The 24,346-nt window shown below is 41.2% G+C and overlaps 1 protein-coding gene and 1 long non-coding RNA gene across 2 annotated transcripts; one reads left to right on the forward strand and one right to left on the reverse strand.

The window, feature by feature from the left end:
• Window positions 1–419: 419 nt before the first annotated feature.
• Window positions 420–22,833, reverse strand: LOC119735832. The gene is made up of 3 exons (XM_038209768.1): window positions 22,492–22,833; window positions 4,912–4,960; window positions 420–1,465 (listed from the first exon to the last, which is right to left on the reverse strand). The coding sequence occupies exon 3, from the start codon at window positions 1,432–1,434 to the stop codon at window positions 820–822; it is 615 nt and encodes a 204-aa protein (XP_038065696.1). The 5' UTR covers window positions 1,435–1,465; window positions 4,912–4,960; window positions 22,492–22,833; the 3' UTR covers window positions 420–819.
• LOC119735834 lies at window positions 15,194–16,392 on the forward strand. Its single transcript, XR_005272230.1, has 2 exons — window positions 15,194–15,544; window positions 16,347–16,392. It is a non-coding gene; the product is annotated as an uncharacterized LOC119735834 (long non-coding RNA).
• Window positions 22,834–24,346: the final 1,513 nt, after the last annotated feature.

Raw genomic sequence — 24,346 nt, forward strand, 5'->3', positions numbered from 1 at the left:
TTTGACGTTGAAGTTTTTTTGTGTGTAATTTATTTACTATGATAGTTAATTCAATAACATTGTAGCATTATCATAGTCATTCCCATCGATCCTATCATTTAATTGTCATCACCATTTCATCCCACAATCGCCAACATCACTATACCCATCTCCTTGATGAAAATGATATGTTTGAATGATCATTCTCCTTCCATGTAAGATGTCATGAATTGTCCTAAGCAAACTGTTACTGTTGTTGTTAAATATCTTGTTGCACAAAATGAAATGCTTTAGCTCAAACATTTTACAATAACAATGCTATGGAAAAAATATTGAAGTTGAGATACATCGTTTTGCCACAAAATGCAATGAATTTCAAAAATTAAATGCAAGATACATCGTTTTCCCATACAAATGTAGTATCATTAAATCATGTAACTTATAGATAAAACGCTTTGCCATATATATTGTGTAATGGAAATTACATGTAATTTGAAATACACTATTTTGCCATTAAAATATTTAATATCTAGCAACACAATGTAAGTGCAAGAAATTCATCATATTTAAAAAAAAAAAAAAAAAAAAAAAAACACGGATTTTTGCTCAAAGTTTGCAAGAAATAAGACAAAAATGATCTCCTTGGTCATGCATTATTCCATCTCCGACACAGTCATGTGTCCAAAAAGGCACGTGTCCAACTTAAAACTCAATTTTCTCAAAATGTAATTTTCGAGTTTGGCTGTCGGCGTGCCCCTTAAGGTGCATGAACATCAAAGAGAACCAAACTGTGTAGTATTCAACGCTCCAACCTCCAGGGCCTATGTTTGTGCAAACGTGTTATCTCTTAAGGTATTTGACCAAAACAATGCCCGAGAATTCACCTGCTAAATCTGCCTCCGTTGCCATGACACCCCCTTCGTACACCCACTCCCATCCTGGGTACAGTGTGTTGCCTGGCCAACTGACAAATATCGGACCACCATTGACCGACGTGTTGGTGTGGAGCAGGTTTGCTCCCAGTGTGTGTAGCGGTTTCTTGAAGATGGACCAAGATCGCTTGATGAGGACATCTTTGCAATGGGGATAGGTGCTTAAGAACAGTTCTTTGTATCCCTGCTCTCTCGTCAGATACTCTACTCTCAACATGCCCAATTCACCAATGCCTTTCCTTCTCTTTTCAACATCAATGCATAAGCTCTCAGCGTAAACCGCCCCCTGTCGGTTTGTGACTGGAAGGAATCGGACATGACCCACCAGAGTTTCTTTATCGCGTTTGTCGTTTGGGTGCTCGACCAGTCCGTACGAGCAAGGCGCAGGGTTCAGTTCATGCTTGACAAGTTCCGGTAGAAGGTCTGCCTTGCATTTCGGATACTCGGCTCTTAAGATGGAAACACAACTTGGGATGAGGTAACGAATGGAGTGCAGAGGTTTCCATGAGTACGAAAGCGCCATTTGGACGTTAAGCTCCAACCTGATTGCAACTCTGCAAAACAAGATTTTTAAAACATTCACTGCAGTTTGTCAGATTTGTTTTGGACTTTTTAGGGAGGGGGGGGGACGGGGGGGGGAGGAAATATCCAACGCTTTAAGTGGATGCAATGGTGGATGCTTGGCAAAATCAAACACTTTCGATCTCAGGCTATGCTCCGTGGTCATATATGGGTCGATATGGCCGGCAGCCATAGGCGCCTTTACGTGCCAGCGGCCGGACCACGTTGTAGCCGCGTCCTTCGCAATTCAGCATACCAGCTGCGAGTAAGGATGATTAGCCTCCCAAATTATTATTATTATTATTATTATTAGGTACGGCCATGGACACTGCCATGGCCCCCAATTATGCCAATTTGTTCATGGGTCAGCTTGAGGCCACACTCCTCACTAATTCTCCACACAAACCATTTGTTGGTGGAGATACATCGACGACATTTTCTTGCTTTGGTCAGGGAGTCGCTCCACCTTAGATGATTTCCTTGAATACTGTAACTCCGCCCACCCAACCATCACATTCACACATGAGCTTTCCAACTCACACATTGCCTTTTCTAGACGTCCTTGCACGACTAGACAATGGATTTTTCATCACGGATATATATTCCAAGCCTATAGACACCCACCAGTATTCGTCATTCAATTCTTGCCACCCCCACCACACCAAAAAGAGTCTCCCTTTCAGCCTAGCCCACCGACTCCAACGCATTTGCTCTAATGATGATTATTTTGAACAGCGCTTGGAAACTCTTCGTCTCCAACTTCGGAAACGCAACTACCCCTCCACTCTAATTAATGAAGCATTCTCCAGAGCGCACACAGTCAACCGTTCCAACGCTTAAATCCCCACCACACAAAGGATACCTGCATCCCTCTATGTTTGCCATACAACACCAATCTCCCCAATATTTCCAACACTCTTCTCCACAACTTAAAGTCAACATACTTCAATCCACACCCAGACGGAAGTCTTGCTTTCCACATCCACCCATGATTGCATATAAAAGGAGTCCAAGCCTAAAATATTTGCTTGTGTCTTCGTCACTTAAACCCACAGATACACCAACTGCCGGATTCTTCAAATGCACAGCAAAACGCTGTGTCACGTGTGAACACGCTTTCAATACCACACAAGTCTGAAGCACTTCTACAGGGAGAATCTTTCCTATCAAAAGCAACCTGTCCTGTACCTCACAAAACATCATCTACTGCCTCATCACATGCACCAAATGCAACATGCAATATATCGGTGAACCATGCACTACTCTAAAAACTCGCTTCAGGTGTCACAGGTCTGATGCTTCACTTAATAAGAAAGAACAATCCACCACCAAACACTTCAATCTCCCAGACCACAACATTTCTCACATGCAAATTTTCGCTATTGAACAAATCACTAACTCCACCCAACTTCGCAAACTCTCAGAAATACATTGGATGCACCAACTCAACACAGTAGAACCAGCTGGGATGAACATCAAACAACAACAACACACCCTATCCCACCTAACTCCCGCTTGACACCAAGGGCTGTGAGCTTCCCCTTTGTCCACTTTCGTTGTGGCTTAATTTTCCATTGTCATCTTCCTTTTCACTCCTGTCACTGTCCTATCTCCTACTCTCGGCTTGCTACAGACTCCACTTTCAGTCACTTTAACAATAGTCAACACATACACACACCCTCGCACCCAACTTGGCAAGTCCCTACACCATTTTGTTTACCCTTCCTTCACATGCCCTTGGAGTAACTTCATCAATCCATTTGACTTGATTCAATCACTACAGTTATCACCTTCTTTCAGTTCTGTTATTGTCGTTTAAGTTCATTTTGTTTAAGTTTTGTTATTTTTTTTTAAATGTATAGATTTCTGAAGAAGAGCAGTTTTACTGTCTCGAAACGTCGATTAAATCCACTCCAGCCCGCAATGCATTGGTTCTGTGTCACCCTCTCTTTTTTGCTATGTTATATTTTTTTTCAAATTTCAAGAATGGGCGCCGCTAGACTATTTGGTTAATTATGTTGAAAATGAGTGGATTCAATTGTTCATCGGGATGACTTCAAAAGTAAATCTCATTTTTTTTCGCTATCATATTGAACAGTTTTGGACTCGTGGTATAACTGCGTGTACACGCTCAGCACATGTGCGCACACATCTTGTTCAGGCCCGTTTCCTGTTCCCAGACGGGGGGGGGTGTCTTTTTTTTAGCGAGCGCGGAGCGCAAAGCCCTGACGTCGTGGGGTCTGGGGCCCGCTTTAGGTCCAAGAACATTACATTTGTGGATTCTAGATGCTCTGTGGTGCAATCTGAGGCATATCCTGCCCACTTTCCCCGACTCTTTGAATGAAATGTGCTCTTGTTTAAGGAGATGGGGTGGGTCATCAAAGTTGATACATTACATCACAAACATAATATCAAAATTGTAGCCCGACTCTTTTTAGAGATTTGCCCTCCTAAGCTTGATCCATGATTTTCTGCCCGCGAGCGAGCACGTGCTCGTGTTTTGAACAGCTGTAGTCCAATGAAGCGACCTCGCGCGGCAGCTCGTGCCGACATGACAGAACGTACAATATTTTGCCATGGGTTGCAGAACCGGATTTTAGCTTCGCGGGGTTTTGAGCAGCGGTGTTTATTATTTACGTTCTCCATGTTTCTTCTTCCCTCTTTCTTCCCCTTCCTTCTCCACTGTCTATTTTCTATTTTGCCGACAGCACCATGATTTTGCCGACAAAACTGACTAATGGGCGGTTGACACAGCTTCACCAGTGACCAGTTTTGACGTTTTGGCATCGATGACGGCAATTTTTTGACTGACATGAAGTTTAGAATTTCTTCTTCCGTTATAATTTAACAATTCAATTTTTTGAGCCTATTTTTTAGGAAACACAACGTTCAAAAAGCCATTGGGGGGGGGGGGGGGGTGCATGAATTTCACTGCTCTGTTATAGCATCCAAGTACGTAATGGGATTAACTTTGTTTAACATCGGCAATGCTTATAGGCCTTCGCAACCACACAGCTGAATAGTTATTTGACTTTCTAACACACTTTATTTTCGTTGTTACATTAAAAGAGTTAATTTTAAGACAACAAAAACTTCTGATTCATATTTTTCCAGTTCGGCCATTTCCGTTCGAGCGTTATATTGCTGGTTTTGTTTTAAGACATTACACGAGAAGCTCAGCTAATTTCTTAGAACATTTAAACTATAAAAAGCTACCAACTGGTGCTATGAGAAGAGCTGTTTAGAATGTTAATACAGTGAAACCTCGAGAAGTATATCTTAGGGCTGTATATCTTTGTTATACTACTGGAGGCAATGTATTCTTTGTTTGACTTAACAGTTGTTTTCAGTTATCAGAGTTTGACTTATCAAAACTTTACTGTATACAACTTGGTCTTGTCAAGGACTCGTGTAATATCTTGGTTTTACAGTAACTTACCTCTTCAAGATGACAGCTTGAGCTGGAAGACGGTTGGTTCTTGGAAAGCCTAAAGTAGCAAAACAAAAAAAAAAACAAAAAAAAAAAACACATAAGGCCAAAAAAAAAAATATCGGTCTCTGGTCAGACCGAAGTTCCGGAATTGATGCGGTGATGCGTTTTTTTTTTTCAAGCTTGAGTTGTACGGACAAGGTGGGTACTATTTTGCTTTTTTGTGTCCACATTATACATTGGTGTCCTCCATAATTTGCCTTGGTGCCCTTTATCATTTGCCTTGGTGCAATTTTCCCATTCCTTGGTGCTCCTTGGTACAAAACATTGAGGAGGTGCGGCAATAGAGGGCGCTGTTGTAGCTTCCGTGTTAATTTGAAGGAAAAAAAAGTTGACGCGCATAATCAAAATCGACGCGCGCGCTGACCAGAGACCGAGGTATTTTTTTTGGCCTAAACCATACACTTACATCACTTATTAAGACTAAACTAAACATATATCACAAAATTCGCTGTGAGAGAAACGTCAAAATCCCTATCAGTCGATAGCGTTGTTGCGGGGAGACGTGAACACGATCTTCTGAGTTTTGACTTTAAACAATTTATCTCAGATGAAATTTCCTATTTCAAACCAAATTGTAAAGAACGATACTAGCAGTTTCCAAATTATCCTCATTTTGTTTTCCATTGGACAAAAAGCATAAGTTTCAAAATTAATTTGACAACAGGCGAAACATACAAAAAGCAGATAATAAGATTATTTCTTTCAGTATGAAAACTCGTCAGGCAGAAGGCTGTCGTAGCCGAGTGCTAGTCCACGCTCCCTCTGACAGAACTGTGTAGTTTTCAAACCACCACGCAGGAAGTCCAGATGGAAACTTCTAAGCGGCGCGCTCTTTTATAGTCATAGGGAGCTGAGGTCCAGGGGGCGGAACAATGCGGGAAATTACAGGATTACTCAAAATAGGTACGGTTATCAAACATTGCCGTCAATCATTCAATTTTGTTTTATTTTATTCTGGCTGCATAAGCACGTGAAAGATATGCTAACTGCCGAGTCAATAATGAACCCTGTATTTTTAAGGGCAAGTTCTGTTTCCTTGCTCGTCATGACATGCCGGGAATTTCCAGATTCGAGACACCAGAACCTACGGAAGCGTAGAAGGGCCAAGAGAAATTAAGAAACATTAAATTAGTTCCTATCTCGCCGCGGCGAATTACTATTTTGTATCGGTGAGCGTCGGGCACGACAATCGCGATCCCTCTGGGTCCTATGGAACGCCAAAAAGGCCTCGGATCCGTTGCCTCAGAATTGTGTGACTCCACCGGCCAAGGTTACTGTTCAACATTGTTTGTGTCTTTGTTGTTATTTGGTTCAGTGTTGTTCTGTTCTCTTCTGTACATGGTACAAGTATGTTGTGAGGTAGAGAGAGTTAATAAGGTGTGGCAGAATGATTTTGATCGTCAGAGATATAACATCAACAGTATGAGCTGAGAAATTGTGTATGGTTGACCGATACTAACTTCCCTGAGATCCCTGAGGCAGCAGGTGACGATCGGTCTGTGAATTTCAGTCCCGTACGATCAGATCGAGAAATTGGCAAAATCACCCAGAGCCAATCGATCCTCTACAACCGGTCCCAATTTATAGCAACACTCAGCCAGGACACACCTTTCCAAGATCTTATCCCAGTGAGCATCACCGTGAGTTACATTATTCGCTGTTTAAAATTTGTGTAAATCCTGAAGATGATTGGTCTTTGACTTTAGTAATAATTGAATTGCAGTAGTGAATTATGATTATGAGATTCTGTCGATTGAATTTAAAGCAGGAATGCGTTGAGGTTTATGTAAATTATTGACGTGGAAGAAGGTTGTCGTTGTGGAGGCAGAATTGTAGATTTACTATTGTTGAAAGTGCTGATTGTATTGTGTTAGTTTGGGCCCGGAACTTGTATAAATTTGGTTAATTATTTTGTTATAGATGGCCGCACCCCTTGGGTTAGAGGTTCCCCTCCCTTTACTGCACTGAATTGTTTGTCCGAGCCCAGTCTGGCTGACCGTTACGTTGTACTTGGTACTTGGTTGGTGGTCCTCTAAAATATTCCATCTAGGGAAATTAAACTGGAGGTGTGGTATGGTGAGAGTGGTCGAGATTAACTTTTGTCACAAAGAGCTTTCTTAGGAGTCTGGGTTGGTGAGCGCCACTGTTGAGTCCGGGAGATCATTCCATTTTTTAAGTGTTCTTACGAAAAATGAAGAAGCACATGTGTCAGTCCAGGCCTGGTGGAGTTGGAACTGTCTATTGTGTCCTCGTCGTGATCTTTCATTTTTTTTGGGTGATGTATTTGGTATGGTCAATGTCCATTAGTCCACTCAGGATTAAAAAAAACGAAAAAAAGTGCGATGCTGTTTTCTTTTATCTTCCAAGGGTGTCCAATCAAGATCTTTCATGATAGCAGAGATGCTAGTATCACGTCCAGATATCATCAATTTTGCAGTGGAATCGTGCAAATGGTGATACAAGCACCAAATACGGCACAATGATTCTCTAGGGTATACTTCACAAATCTGCCCAATTGGCCACTTGAAAATCCAAGATGACGGCCATATTTCAAGATGGCCGCCAAAATGAGCCGCTAAGAACTATTTTTTCTCATAGAAATGCTCCTATTTGGTCGATTTGGATGTCCTCGTACCAATATCTATGTTTTCAGGCATGCTGGATTCATTTTAGTTTCAGCAGCCTGATAGTTTCAGCAGCATTATTAAATTCTTAGTGGGCGGAAATAACAAATTTGGTTTGGTTTTTGTCAGCTTGTTGGCCTATTCATTTGCTTTTCAACAAGCTATAGTTTGTCCAAATCCATCTATGTTAAGGTACCTTTAGACCGCGATACATGAGAGCCATGTCGGCTGGCGCTGACAGACCTTGCTATAGGACTTAATGCACAAAAACGAAACTGGCGAATCATGTACCTACATCTGACGCTCACTCCAAAAGTTTCAAGTCTGAAGCCTTGCCGATTTGTCAGCTTGTTGGCCTATTCATCCGTTTTCCAACAAGTTATAGTTTGTCTAAATCCATCTATGTTAAGGTACCTTTAGACCGCGATACATGAGAGCCATGTCGGCTGGCGCTGACAGGCCTTGCTATAGGACTCAATGCACAAAAACGAAACTGGGGCATCATGTACCTACATCTGACGCTCACTCCCAAACTTTCAAGTCTGAAGCTTTGCCGATTTGTCAGCTTGTTGGCCTATTCATCTGCTTTCCAACAAGCTATAGTTTGTCCAAATCCATCCATGTTAAGGTACCTTTAGACCTCGATACATGAGAGCCATGTCGGCTGGCGCTGACAAGCCTTGCTATGGGACTTACTGCACAAAAACGAAACTGGGGGAATTATGTACCTACATCTGACACTCACTCCAAAAGCTTCAAGTCTGAAACCTTGCCGATTTGTCAGCTTGTTGGCCTATTCATCCGCTTTCCAACAAGCTATAGTTTGTCTAAATCCATCTATGTTAAGGTACCTTTAGACCTCGATACATGAGAGCCATGTCGGCTGGCGCTGACAGGCCTTGCTATGGGACTTACTGCACAAAAAACGAAACGGGGGGAATTATGTACCTACATCTGACACTCACTCCAAAAGTTTCAAGTCTGAAACCTTGCCGATTTGTGAGCTTGTTGGCCTATTCATTTGCTTTCCAACAAGCTATAGTTTGTCCAAATCCATCCAACAAAAACACTGAAAATACAGTCAAACACTTTTAATTACATGCAGTTTCAATTAAATAAACACAATTATGGTATAAATGTGCATGGAAACCATTGTTCTGATTGGTACAGAAATTGTAATTCAAATTAAAATAGTAGCGAAACCCATGTACAATGTATACATAATATTACCAACATAATGGCCTGTGGTTAATTGACATGGTTTAACAACATTATTCTTTTCAAATATGTGGGTAACATGATCTCGTGAGGTGACTAATTGAATCTATTGCGCTCTTTAAACACAATATCATAGATGCAACTCAAGAGACATGGGAATATTGCACTTAAAGCCCGGTATAGCAGTCACACACAGTTAAAGCATATCGTCACCGTCACCACGAAGTGACACTAACCTCGAAAAATCGATATTTTGCGATTTCGATTTTTTTCCTGATTTGTGATTAATTACACATAATCTATCACCTCAAGAAGTTACTAAGCACAAAGTTAATTAGTTTTGTCAAAACATTAATTAACATTAATTAACATTTACAACTTAAAGGGTCAAAACCGGAAAATGCGTTTTCACGAAGTGTACGCGTTTTCACGAAGTGTACTATACCATTCTTTCGCGTGTAAAGTGCCTGCACACTACGCGTCAAAAACGGGTTTTGCGTTTTTACGAAGTGACACAAATGTCACGTGATACGCGCGCCTCATTTCTGGCGTTTTCACGAAGTAGCGCTAACCCGTTAGCTAATACAAACACGTGGTTAGTGTCACTTCGTGAAAACTCGAACACAGCGTGATCTGAATTTTGAGTTTTCACGAAGTGACGTTATGGTTAATTAGTTTGATAACTCATTAATAATAATTTATTTCCAATGAAAATCATACATTAACGTGACATTCAAGATCCCAGCTTTCAGACAATATATATATATATGTATTTTGAGGCTAAAACGATGTTCAGATCACCGTTTCAAAACATCGCCAACTTAAATCGCTTGTATCTCAAAACACACATTTTCCACTTCGCCGGGGTTAAGGTCACTTCGTGGTGTCGGTGACGATATGTGAGCAATGTTTTCATATGATATTCATGTCAGGGAAGGTTGTGGACCTGGCTGTCACTCGCAGGGACGAAGCCCAGATCGAATTCATCCTGACCAGGAGGAAATGGCGTAACAGCATAATCAATTCTTGCGCCTAACACCCTCTAATAAATATTTCTCAGTTTTGGTCGATTTAATGATTTTCTTGTAGTCTTTTTCCCTGTTATATCCGTTGCTTGGCTATAGGTAGCTTAGTTGCTTGTGATACCGTCCATAGCAATAAGTGCTAGTGCATGGGGTGTGGGGTTGTGGTAGAGGAAGTATCCCCTGGATGGAAGCTGGACCCTTTACCTTTTGCGGCAAGCTGTGAGGAACTGACCAAATGATCATGGAAGAAAGGTTGCACCTACCCAGGTGGACTCCCTTACCTCCCTACGTTATGCGTAATACATACCATGAAGACGTCGTTCAACCTGGGCTAGGTTGTACCCGAAAATGCACTTTCGATCCGCAGTCCCCTGAACTGCACTGTATAGCTGCTTGTTTGAGAAGTAATACTCTTAATGGGAATGCGTACACTGAAAGCTACACACATTGTAAGGACATTTTGTAAAACATTTGAATGACAACTTTCTTTACCAATCAGAATAATTGCAAAAACGTCCAGATTTATTTGATTAAAGCGTCTTATATTCCAGTTCTTCATTCATGTGTGAGAATTTGGATAGAGTAGAAAAATCAGAACTCTTCTGTATACCAGCATAATTATGGCTCTGTCAGGGGGAAGCTGACATGAATCAATCAAGTCGAGGCGGACGAGGCTATATGGCAGCTCGAGCCCGCCCAATGATCTTGGTCCAGTCCGGCATTCTGAAGCGCACCTCCTCAGCGGTGGCAAAGTCAATTCCAGCATGTCAACAAAGGATAGACTTCTTTTCCCAGGTGAGGCAGTGCCCCATGTGCCAGTCAATTCCAGCATGTCAACAAAGGATAGACTTCTTTTCCCAGGTGAGGCAGTGCCCCATGTGAGTGGGCTCCGAGAGAATGATTGGGCTCGCGGCCAACTGCAGGTGACGGGCGTCATGTCCTGCAAGCTTGAGACAGCATTCCCTAATCCTTTTCGTCACCTTCGGCAAGCCAGCGTAGAGCTCTACATTCCTCATGTGATCCTGCAACCTGATGTTCAGGGCCATACGCAGTATTCTGGTGTAATACCCATCCAGACACTTCTATCTGCCTCTACCGTTGACACAAGCAGTGACCTTATTTTGATCTCTGAGTGCCGATGACCACACTTTCTCCATTCTGTGGAGCACTGACCAAGCCTGTCCTCTTCAGGTCTTGAGGTCTTTCTCACTGGGGCTGTTCAAAATCCAAGGTACTTGTAGGTCAGCTTCAATCTTGAGAGTTGTACCATCTCGTGCAGACAGCTGTGTCAAATATGTTATAGGTGAGAACCTAGGTCTTCTTTAAAAAAAATAAAAATAAAAAAAGACTCGAGCGTGCTCCTATGTATTTGAGACCAGTGCAGTGTGATGTCATCCGTAAAGTCCATGTCAGTGATCATCACAAGAGACACTCGATCACCTGGCTTTTGAGGGGCACTATGGTGAAACCCAGCTTCTCTTCTCTACCGTTGATGGCCTTCTTCAGGGCGTAGGCATAGTCGAATACAATGATGAAGAGCAAAGGGGTCAATATGTCACCCTGAAGCACTCCTGTCAGGATGTCAAAGATCTTTCAAAGACACCATCTGTTGAAGTGACCCTTGCTCGGGATGTTACGTAGGTCGCCCCAATGATTTGCACTTATTTATATATACTGGAGATCTTGTATGTGATGACGATGTTCATCATCTTGACCCGGTGGATAGTGTCAAACACCTTGCGGAAATCAATGAAGGTGATGACTGCAGGAATATGTTTACGTTTGACACCTTCAATAATTCTCATCAACTCAATGATAAGCCCCACACTGGACCTCTCTTGCCTGAACCCATTCTGTGCTTTAAGAAGTGGATCTAGCACTGGCCGAATCCAGTTGTTGAGTACTATACGGTTAAATGTTTTGCCGACTGGGATGATATTACTAATGCTCCACTGATCTGTATTTCCCCTTTCTCAATTTGCATTTTTGACAACGTCGAGTACGAGGTCGTCAATGGGGACACACTGTAGTTCTGGGACGACACAATCTTCCCCACAGCACTTTCAACCCTTAAGCGCCCCCCCCCCCTTGTTTCAACATACTCCTCACCCTTGAATTGGGACAATCCTCGATGTCCAGGTCCTTAAACACTATCCACCTCCGCCTGTTCATCCAGCATCTCTGGTTCATCACCAAGAAGGTTGTTGAAGTGGTTGTACCATGCCTCATCCAGTTGCTCACCGATATCTCCCTTGATCTGAGAGAGCTTGGAATACTTTTTACCAGTAATCTTGTTAATCAGCTTCCAGCTCATCGCATGCATTTGGTTGACCTAAGCTTTTTCCACCTCATAGATTTTCTGAGTAAGCACCTCCTCGTCGATGAGATCATAGGTTTCGAATAGGACTTTCTTCTTGTTTGAGTACACCACTCTATTGGTGAGGCTGAATTCTGCTACAAGAGATCTGTAAGCCACTTCCATCTGCTCCCTTGCTCTGACGACACAAAGTTCCGATAGGGCTTTCACCCTCTTCTTCACCTTTTGGACTGTGTCCATGCAGACCTCCTCAGCCCCGCATGCGCAGTGTGTGCGCGCACTATCCCAAAACGCGTAAATTTTGGTTTTCACGAACTGACACTCACTAACGCTATTGCATGCGTGCACTCTCCAAAAACACATACATTTTCGTTTTCACGAACTGACACCCATCTTAATCATTTAATTTCTAATTAACTAAGCAGAGTTTTACAATATAACGTTTATAATTGAGTAATTTAAGTATTTTTACGTTAAGCGATACTAAAACCATTAAGATAGATGGAATATTTTACCGAGTAAATTCGTGTCAAACCTTTAAAAGCGTTTTTCTCCGATTTGTATTTCTGCAACGCTGACCACCGGGTGTCAGTTCGTGGTGTCGGTGACGATATGTTTACCACAGAAATTAACACAGGAAAAGTACATATCACCAGAGTACCACACACTTTTATGTGGTAATACCAACAGTGGATATCCCAGTCCTGTACGTGGTATTCTTGTGGTGCATGAAGTTACCACACAAAGTACCACAGAACTGTAGGATTTATAAAGAAGAGTCAATGTGTGTGGTACCTTCGATATCCTGTGGTACTTCTGTTGTACTTACTAAATACCACACAAATACTACCACAGGTCAGTGGAATTAGAGGAAAGTACCACATAAATGTGTGTGGTACCTTCGATATCCTGTGGTACTTCTGTTGTACCATGCTAAATACCACACACACGAAAATGAGGACATGAGGTTCTGACAAATGTGTGTTATAATTGCATCTTACCGTGGTAGTGCTGTTGTACTGCGACACCTCACACGAATTACCACAGGACAGTGAAAGTCGTTCAATATAAGGCCGAATAAAAAAAAAACATGTTTCTTGTCCGGGTTTTTGAAAAAAAAGCGGAAGAGCTAGGGGCCTTTTATTTTTTATTTTTCATTTTTTTTTTCAAGATGGCCGCCATTTTAAAATTTCCTGCAACCGTTGGTGTTTCCACTGTTCAAAGACACTTTTGAAATGAAAGACAAGAGAACTGAACATATTTATAGTGTCATTTAGAGTTGTATTGGTATTTATTTTCCAATGAATTTGTGGACTTTTTCGGTGTTTTTTACTGCATTTTTCAAATATAACAAAATTATAATAATTGAATAAAATCCAGGCGGCCTCCAAAAAGGAAGCGGGCGGGGACGACAAACATGTTTTTTTTTTTTTCTTCGCCTAATGTATGTGGTATTTACTATATTGTAACGTCTCTCTTGGGTGAGAGACATTATCAAATAAAGAGTCAGATACAAATATCTTACACACACACTAGTACTTTATTCGGGATTATTTACATCTCAGCTCAATAGAGGGCGCACTATATACAATGTAAAGTTTGGGCGTACATGATTATCTGTGTACAGACATGGGTCTATGGCCAGTGAGCGGCCAGCTCGATAATCTACGTGTACATGTCAGGAACTCTGTCGGGGTCAGAGCCCAGATCAACAATCTAATGCATCATATGCGGGAGCTCTGTGTAGGTCGGAGCTCAGCTCAATAATCTACTGGGGAAGAGCCCAGTACAACAATGACCAGAAGTGCCATTTCTGCGCGCTTTATATAAACTTTTGGGTGCGCGTCTTAGCCAATGGGAGCATTGGATTCTGGTAGTTATGAATAATGCATCCGTGTACAAAGGCATGGGGAAAGTCTCTATGGGAGATTTGTACACGACTGACTTAGACAATCTACTGGAAGAAAGTCCGAGAGCGGTGGTTAGCGGGCGAAGTAGGATCACTCGTGGGTGCCTTACGGGGAACTGATTCTCAAGGAAAAGGGAAAGGGAATAACTTTCTCGGTACATAGGCTTGTGTACAAGACTTAGTCTCTAGACTAGATAAGAATCTACACACTAATGCTATGGAGTAAAACTATGAGATGAAGGACGTAACCTGACCTCTAGCTACCGTAGGTCTCGGCCAGTGGGTTAGCGGGACACATCGCTGGGGTGTACGGGGTCACTAAGGGGTGAATACACGGGTAGGTTTTAGCGAGCCACATTCGCTAAATGCTTGGGGTCAATGTGGGTCGGATGCGAGGTAAGGTGTGTGAGGGGAATTCGCATCGACTCCGGGGAAAGGTGGAGGGAAAATGGCTGTCTTAAGTACATGTCCCATGGCGGTACATGTTCAATAGCTGTGAGTGCTACATGCATTGCGCTATACAATAGCGTACTGTACAACGTGCTACACACTTGTGCGTGTGTCGAAGACTTCGCGGTAAAGCTTCGCGCTGTGTGAGGGCACACAGGATCGCTGCAAGCATTACGCTGTGCATGGAGTGGAATGGATTGGTTGGGAAAGAAGTAAACTACGCAATTTGCGGGAACGCAACAATATCATGTGGTATTATACAGTGCTAATATATCAAACAAATTACCACCGGGGCAATGCAATTGGAGGATCGTGCACGTACATTTGACATTTTTTTATTTGTCACTTTACCCATATCTGTATATTTACATATGTGCAAACTTCCAAAAATATGACAGTTATGCTACACCACATAGATTACCAAAGGAAAAGATATTACCATCCAATATACAATGTACTTATAACTAAAACACAAATAAGAACACACTGACAGGTACAAATATTGCCCCAATATGTACTGACACAGTACATGTACATAAAGCCCATGCATACATACATATACATATTGCAGGGTACACCGTATCCTGTTCCCAACCACATGTGTGACCTTATATTATGCCCTGTGCAGCGTCTGACCCATATATGACCCATGTGTGATTCCATACACACAGTGTATATTAACCATGCAGGGGTCACGTTCTGCACACGCAAGGTCACCCACACAGCTCCCCCACTGAGTGTGTGGAAAGTTTGAAAACCAGTACAGTTTGAATCACAGCACTATGTACAACTACACGCAGCAGCACAGGTACATGGCAGAATACAAAACAGTGAATATTTGTATGAAATAAGTGCCTCACTTCTGCCTGTAAGCAAAGATCAACTGCCAGTATTATATACTGTGTTACTGTGAGCTTGAACATACTATAGTAGGGAGGCATGTTAAGTTTTCTGGATGATGAATACTGGACAGAGTGGATCGAGTCATGCTGAATGGATCTTGCAGTACGTCTGTAAAACAGTACTCTATGTACCGGTAAGTCTGAATTATGATGTCTCTAGCTAGTTCCAATGTACAGGAATTTGTTTCAAAGACATATACGTGGATCAGTTAGGAATTCCCAACACAACCTCGTAGAATCAAGTGGGGTCGCAAAACCATGAAAACTCTACAATCTGCATTATATAATATTCAGGCAAGTTTGCATTATTACTATACGTACATGCACGCATATTCAACATGGGAAAAATCCGTTTTACATGACAATGCTGTATTTGTTCAGCGCCATCATTATTACCAGATCTGTTATCAAAAGTATGAACTGTTTGTGCCCTTTATGTCAAATTGGAAAACTTTGTCTTCAAGTGATTTGACTGGGAATTTAAAAGGGGTAAGAAGATATTGTTCATGAAATGACATCAGACATTAAGATTTAAACAATGTAAAGTTAAATGCAAACTCATTACTTTATTTATCAAGTATGGACGAATTTCAGTAACACCATCTGCTCATGACTATGGCAAATTACTCTCCTGGTTTACCTTCTGCATTCGTAAATTACACACAACTTAATAATCAATTCACAGGATGTTACCGCAAATATTCCATACGTAAGTGATTGGTTGTCGCATGCACTCTTTGGTGTTATTACCAATGTTATTTTTTTTTTTTTTAATATGAAACGTATATCACAGAAATGTACAAAATGTTTTCGAGTTTGACTGCAACTAAAACACAACTTAAAAGGGAAACTGCATCTGCTCATGTTTTTTTTTGTTGAACACCATATTGATTTATACAAACTTACATTTACAAGTTTGTTTCTTTTCTTTTTCAGCTTTCCCGACTTAATTTCCACCAATGATGTTGGTACATGTGAAGAAGAAACCATGGATATTCTACCTCAAGGATCCCGTTCACTTGGAAACAGTGGAATCCCATCCAGCGATTACCACAGGAACATTAATACCGCAGGAACATTATCAAATATACATTACAACAGCTGCAGGAACAGGTGCTGCAGGAACAGGTACCGCAGGAACTAACAAAGGAACATTACCCCCGGCAACATTGCCACAAAACATTATACCATGGTCACTTTACCACAGGAACATTTACCACAGGAAATTTACCACAGGAACAATAATAACGTACACACCGTACCACAGGAACATTTACCACAGGAATAATAACAAATGTACCGCAGGAACATTACCACAGGAACATTACCACAGGAACGTACCACACACAAGTACCACAGGAATACGGTACCACAGGAACATGTTACCACAAGAATGGTGCCACAGGAATGGTACCACAGGAATGTTACCACAGGAATGTTACCACCGGAATGGTACCACAGCAATGTTACCGCAACAGGAACAGTGCTGTGGTAAATGTCCAAAAAAACACACAAGAACTTTCATGTGGTAATGTCCTGTGGTATTTTGTTGTGGTAATACCAACAGGTTATTTTCGTAAGGGCTGACAAAAGAAATTGGGTAGCCAGCCAAGGCGGCACCAGACAAAGAGGTTGTCATGAATGGCAGTGCCACAATGGTGTCTCCATTACCTCTTTTAATTGGGCACCCGGCTTTACTTGAATGTGACACTGGCTAAATTCAATGGCTTTTATGAAGGCATAGACTTCGAACGGTATAGGGTGCTATACTTGTATAAAACCACACGCGGAAAGTTTGAACTACGATAGTTTTAGCTGACGACATTCAGCCATCTACACATCGTAGACTATTTTGGTGTGGTAAACGTGCGATCATCATATTTGTCATGCTAATTACGGTTTTCATTTTTCTCTTAAGTCCATGCTCTCACAGAGTCTGTGTACTGTGTGTGTGCATTATGTATGTAACACAGGTACCGAAGGCATCCAACACGTACACGTACATCCAAACCGTTGTGTTGTGAGTCGCGCTGTAACCATTCATCAATCAAATTGTGTGTGCAAAAAAATCTATAGGGCAATAAACTGCCTATAGTCTTTGCAAACGGAAGGATCACAGCGCGACTCCACAACACAACGGTTTCGCTGTACGTGTTGGATGCCTTCGGTACCTTTGTTCAAGGGCGGATCTAGAACACAATTTTTTTGGGGGGCCAAAAAAAAAATTGTCCCCCAAAAAAGTGGGTCAATAAAATTACGGCGTGGGGTTCTGGGCCCCCTTAAGGGCCCCGAAATTTTTTTGGATTCTAGATGCTCTGTGGTGCGATCTGAGGCAATTTCTGACCACTTTAACCAATTTTTTTGAGGAAAAGATGGTGGTGTACTCATTGCCTGCCTTTATTGCGATGTTACATAAAAAAAAAAATTGGTTCGTTTTTTTTTTTTGGGGGGGGAGAGGCATGGCCCCCTTTGCCCCCCCCCCCTGGATCCGCCCTTGCCTGTGTTGCATATGCACAGTACCGACAGACTGACTCTGTGAGACCATGGACAAGAGCATGGACTATAAGCAATGAACATGAACACATGGGTAATTAGCATGAAAAATACATGGTGATCACACGTTTACCATAGAAGGCTGCATGTCGTGAGCTAAAACTCTCGAACTTTCCTTCAGAAATGGGTACGAGTTCTGCCAATCCCCACGACGTCAAAGTCTATTTTTGTCCCTGAGCAAAATTAGAAATAGCACCGAAAAAAACCCATAAACAATAAGGGGGAAAACTATTGTTTTGCATATTTTGAGAAACATTTGAGTACAATGTAACACAACATACGTTTAAAGTTTTACTCGACATGGAGTGGGCAAGACTTAATCAACATGTTGGGTAAACGAAAATATAACTCCTTTTGGGGGTACTTTTTTAAACATGTTTTTTTTTGGAGTAAAAGTTAACGGTTTTTCTGCGTAAAATGGTTACACAGTGCAGGAGTAAAATTCGACACAACAGAAGCTAGTCAAGTTTACCCCCATAACGACCATGTTCCCTTCTTACTGCCATAAAGAGTACGATTTTACCCAATATTGCCTATTGTTTTTTTAGAGTGTATTCGTAACTGTATTCTGTTTATTCTAACAGTATTCTGGATATTCTTACAGCATTCTTACACGTTTCGTAGAATTGTTTTTGGTGTTATAACAGCCAAGAATCATGCCGAATGAATGCGAATGTATCAAGAAATGTACGAATATTGTACGAATAACTTACGAATACACTAAATAATTCTTGGTCATTTTGGACTTGATTCTTGAGTTATTCGTATTTGTTTCTCGCTACAATTCGGTTTTGTTCTGCACTAAATCGCAATCCTTCGGCTTGGTTTGATCTGATTCAGCTTTTCATTCGGACCGTGTTCTGGATTATTTATGTTTCATTATTAAGTTATTCTTACAAAAAGTGAATCGGGGCTAATTTCTCCCGATGCCATCAAGAATTTTTTGTCGGGATAGATCGGGGTTATCGTAGCCAAATTTCAGGAATGTGTGACCCTAGCATAACTTCTGTGGTGAACCGCAATGAAAATTAATCCGTAGTGCAACCTTGGGACATCCGTAGGACAACCGTACTTATTCGTAGTTTTATTCGTGGCTATTCGTGCATATTCTTGGGGATTCATAGCCGGCTTTCGTGGTAGAAATCTCTACGAATTCGCTACGAATGTCCTATGGATATGCCCGGATGTGCTAGGGTTCTGCTAACTTGAAGGTTGTACCGAATATCCACGTTTTATTCGTAGGAGAACCTTGGTCATCCGTGACCCAATCGCAGACAACCGTGGTGTTAACGTCATTATTCTTAAATATACCGTCGATATTCTTCACCAATCCGTCTATTTTCTTAACAAACCGTGGGGTATTCGTAGAGAAACCGTATGACCATTAGTAACTATCCGTCCTGAAACCGTAGTGCATTTTTAGGAAGTAGATGTCTCCACGAACCTTGACGGTTCATCGTGATCGATTGATTCTTGGTAAACCGTGGATATTCGTAGTTCCAACCGCGAATGTGTGACTGGGCCTTAATAAGAACCGGCAATCGTGGACCCCAGATTGTCCCTAATCCTCATTGCTTTGGTTGTACTCAAACTTTGTATCAACTGCTCTCAATGATTTATACACGAATTTCAATCGTGGACGTTTGGTCAATCGTGGACCCTTTGTTTATGCCCTGTTTATGCCCTAACCTTTTTGTCCCGGGTCCACGATAATTGCCGGGTGTATACACACGCACAGACACATGCATGTAATGGTTTGAATACCGAAGCGGGTGCTGCAATCAATGACTCTGATGATTTTCATCACAACGTTGCAAAATTAGACCACGCATCAATCGGGAATTACGTCAGTGCTCCAGTATATTATAGTCAGCGCACATTTAATGGTTATTTTACTTTCTAACACATTTTATCTTCGATGTTACTTACGAGTTAATTTTCAGACAACACAGAATCTTCCGATTCGCATTTGGCTAGTTTGGCCATTTTTGTTCGAGCGTTAAATGCTGAATTGTTGAGACATTACACAAGAAGCTCAGCTTATTTCTAGAAACATATATCATAAAACATATTATATCACAAAATTCGCTTTGCGAGAAATGTCAAAATCCGTATCAGAACGATACTAGCTAGCAGTTTCCAAATTATCCTCAAAATATATATTTTTCCATAAGAAACCAGATAAGAATGATAACTTCCAAAACAAATTGACAAAAGGCAAAACCTATATAAAGCAGATGAAAGAATATTTTCTTTCAGTTTGAAAACTCGTCAGAAAGAAGGTTCTCGTAGCTGAGTGTTTACGCTCCCTTTGACAGAACTGCATACATCCACGCAGGATGTCTAGGTGGAAACTTCTAGTGATCCTAAGCGGCGCGCTCTTTTCAAAGGAAGCTGGGGGCGGAATAATCCGGGAAATAACAAGATTGCTAAAAATAGGTGCGGTTATCTAACATTGCTTGCCGTCAATCATTACATTTTGTTTTATTTCATTCTGGCTCCACAAACGCACGTGAAAGATATGCTAACTGCAAAGTCAATAATGACCTCTGCACTTTTGTGTGTGTGTTCCCGCTCGTCACGTAAACCGGGAATTTCCAGATACGAGACACCAGAAACCATGCAATTGTGTCGGGGTTGCTTTTGCATGATTAAAGCCATCACGGGATGTGAATTACTATAGGAACAGAGCCAGAATAATGTCCATTAAATCTATGAAGTTTTCCGTGGATTACTGATTAGGCCCGGTTCATACTTCATGCGAATGCGAAGCAAATTTGACGTCATGAAACATTCGCAAACGAAATTCGCCAGAGTTGAAATATGTTCAACTTTTACAAATTCGTAGCCTCCGCTTGCCATGACGTCACAAATTCGCGCCGAGTATGAACCGGGCTTAAAATTATGCGTATTTCCAGCCGTTTCCATACTTGGCGCTCCTTGAACAAGACATTGACACAATGAGGACCCGCCAACAGAGGGCTGGATAGCTCAGTTTGTATTCATTTTTTACAACATTATTGGTAAACAGCTTCACGCCCAACGAAACAACATTAAAAGCGCGCGTGATGTGCTCAAGCAGAAAATGTTGACACTGGGCTGTATTCAAGAAGTAATGGAAGAAATTTGAGGACATTGGCGTCCTTGGCCCTGGATATGCATGGCTGTTGGTATAACAGCAAAATAAATTTGGACAGGATCGGACTGGCCACCAATATGACACCTGGTTGCGCTGTTCATGGCGGAATATATTGCCGACAGAGGTTTGATTTTGACGAGTATAATTGTCGAAATTTCGTTATGCAATCCTTGCAAATGCGCCTTTGAGTTAAATTTCTCTTTATCTTTTTATTACCATTGTTAGAGACTTTTGAGTCTTTTCTTATTTGTGCTCGTTGCAAATGTCAATATTCATGAGCAAAATTGCGGCATTATTCAAGGGAAAATTCCACATATGAACAACTTTGCCTTGAATTTGTGCAATAAACCACGGACCCTCTGTGAAGCTGTACAGCGTGGGGCCCTGACCTTGCGTAAACAACACACACATTCAATGAGTAACAAGTCAAATAGACTGGACCATTTCACACAATGGGTGAATTCTAGCTACTGTCTAGACACTCTACGCATTATGCATGCAGTGTTCATAATTACACAATACAAGAGTTTGGAGATCAAACTGTTCAGCTAAAACGAAATTGTATGGTATAATAATTATGTATGCCTTCTTCAGCACATTAACAATGTTATGAATACAAGATTCAATAGACTGTACTATAAAGGCGAGATATAACACAAACCGTGCACAAAAACACCCCTCCAGGGATTATATGCTATGGCCCGACAACATCAAATGCAAATGAGACTCGTTTTGCCGATATTCAGAGAATATTATGAAAGTTACAGAAAACCGAGGGTATGAGGCTTATCCCGGGTGATGCTGATTATAACAGCTTTTGCTAGTGGACGGTGGGGCGGCGGCGGTGAAAATTTGAATCTGCCAAGCAAAAAATGGCTGCTGTCTTTTTGCTGGCACAACTATTACCAAAGCTTCACATGTCTCCCTGTACGTCTTGGTTGTACATGCGTCAGTGTATTTGCCATTGTACTTATGAGTCGCATGTCCATGGTTATTCAACCACGTACTAAATGTGATTCAGCTTTCTGCTTTGTTCCCTATGATTCCTTTTTGTAAGTGCCATGTTCAGCTCACGTCTGTTGGGTTGTGATGCACTCAATACAATGGCCATTCATCCATAAATTTCATTAAGTGTTACTTAATTTATTTGTATTCCTACGACTAGTACAAGACACAGCACTTCAAATATTCAAGCCCGTAGTATGCACAATAGAAAGATGACGCAGTAAATACAATGTGTGTCTTAGTTCAACACATGGTTGCATGGCTGTGTACATACATATACGCTACAGACTATCAGACAATAGTACAATGCAATGAATCATGTATGTCACGAGAGTGCAACAATTTCTCTCACAATATGATTATATGACAGAGCAGTATACTCACTGGGACGTTGCTATGGGATCACCCTCCCACAGTGATACACCTCAGGGGTATGCTCCCTACAAATGAAAGTCGAGAGAATTTTCAGAGACAATGATATATTTGTCTTCTCTGTTCGAAGCCCACAGGAGAAAAAAACCCACTTGATACCAGTTGCCTGTGCGCGGGGTACACAGACGTCACACTATGCACATCAAAGTGTTTCATGAAAATATGCAAATCACTTGCAAAACTGTTGGACGTACAACAACTGAGGGCGCACTTGGTATTCTTACATTATTATTGTAAGTATTAGTATTTTTATAATTTTGAACTTCCTCGAGAGAGCCTGATTTTATAGCATAATTTATGTGCCCCCCGATCATTTTGTTTTTACTTCGTCCCTGAAAAAAAAAATTGGATTCCTGGCATGCATTGTAGTTTAAAATTAGACCGTAAAGTTAAGTCTAAAGTGAATATTTGAATGATTTTAGAAAATATTGTTTTTACCAAAAAATGTGTGTATCTACATTTGATAAGAAAACTGACCAATGATTACCAATATTTTTAAATTATGGACATCCCACAACATTGTTTGGGATACAATTATTGTCCCCCAGATAAAGAATGAATAGTTCATACTGATCGACCGAAGTGGGACTGTACAAATGCTTCACCGGGGAGGGCACATTATCGTGCCCCGCCCCTTCTCGGTCTGATAGGCTTTAAAAGGGTATTCCTATATACAAAAGAAATGTCTTGTTTCCAAAGTTGGAGTTACACTAAATGACAATTGATACATGTTAAAACCACTCAAAATCAACAGGTTTCTACATTATGTTGGTTGCCCACCTAATGACGACGCGACGGATTTTTTTTGTAAAGTCAACATGTTTATTCCAGTGGTTAATCCGCGCAGGGAGCAAACAAACGTGGGATCACTCACATAAATTATCTGTTTCACCCCCTCCCCCCCAAAAAAAAAAAAAAAAAATAAAATAAAATAAAATAAAATCTACAATCTGAAACACCTCATTAAAATGTTGCACTTCATTTTTGTTTAGACAGTTCCCAGAGAATGACAACTCTAAACGCTGTGAACTGAACTTGATACGTTATCTCAGACTATGATGACAACTTCCTATGTAGGTCGCAGCCATTTTGTTTTTACAGGGACATGCATTTTACAATCAGAGGAAGGTTGCCGTTAATGAACAAACCCGCCGCAATCACGAAGAAGAAGCGATCCAACACCGCTGCAACCAGCTTCATGTCTTCTGAATCCTGTCGAAAAATAATGGTTTAATGCACTATATAACCGGCACTACAGTATGTCCCCCCCCAAAAAAAAAGTGTCTGTCTAAATATTGTTTTTTCAGTAGCAAAACCACGAAGTAAAATTTGAAAATCTTTCATTGTGCTGATACTTCTAATCCTTGGCCTAAACAATTATGGGTGTTATTTAATTCCCCTCAAGCCTCACTGCACAATGGTCAACATATTTGGACACTAGGTGACCAAATTCCTTGTCAAATTATTTCCATTTCTTTATGTCTCGTTTTTATGCCAGAGTTTTTTGTACGTTGTGTGTCTGTTTCCTTTATCCTTCACTCGACCCCGAATTCACGCAGTTTATCACACTTCGATCTAGATACTTACGCAACAGTTTTTAAACGCGATGTCTTCACGGAATACGCACCTGATTGGTAGCACAGTCCAATTATCTCTTTTATTCGACGGTACCAGTAGGAAGACGCCCCTCGTAGAAAATAGTTATGGTAATTTACTGTCCCTTTCCATGGTAATTTGTTTGTAGTATTTTATATGTTCTCGGAAGTCCAGGTGAAAGCACATTTTTTGAACGTGGTTTAAATTTGGA

This window comes from Patiria miniata, unplaced genomic scaffold (genome assembly GCF_015706575.1).
Source record: "Patiria miniata isolate m_02_andy unplaced genomic scaffold, ASM1570657v1 HiC_scaffold_29, whole genome shotgun sequence".
In the NCBI taxonomy this organism is placed as follows: Eukaryota; Metazoa; Echinodermata; class Asteroidea; order Valvatida; family Asterinidae; genus Patiria; species Patiria miniata.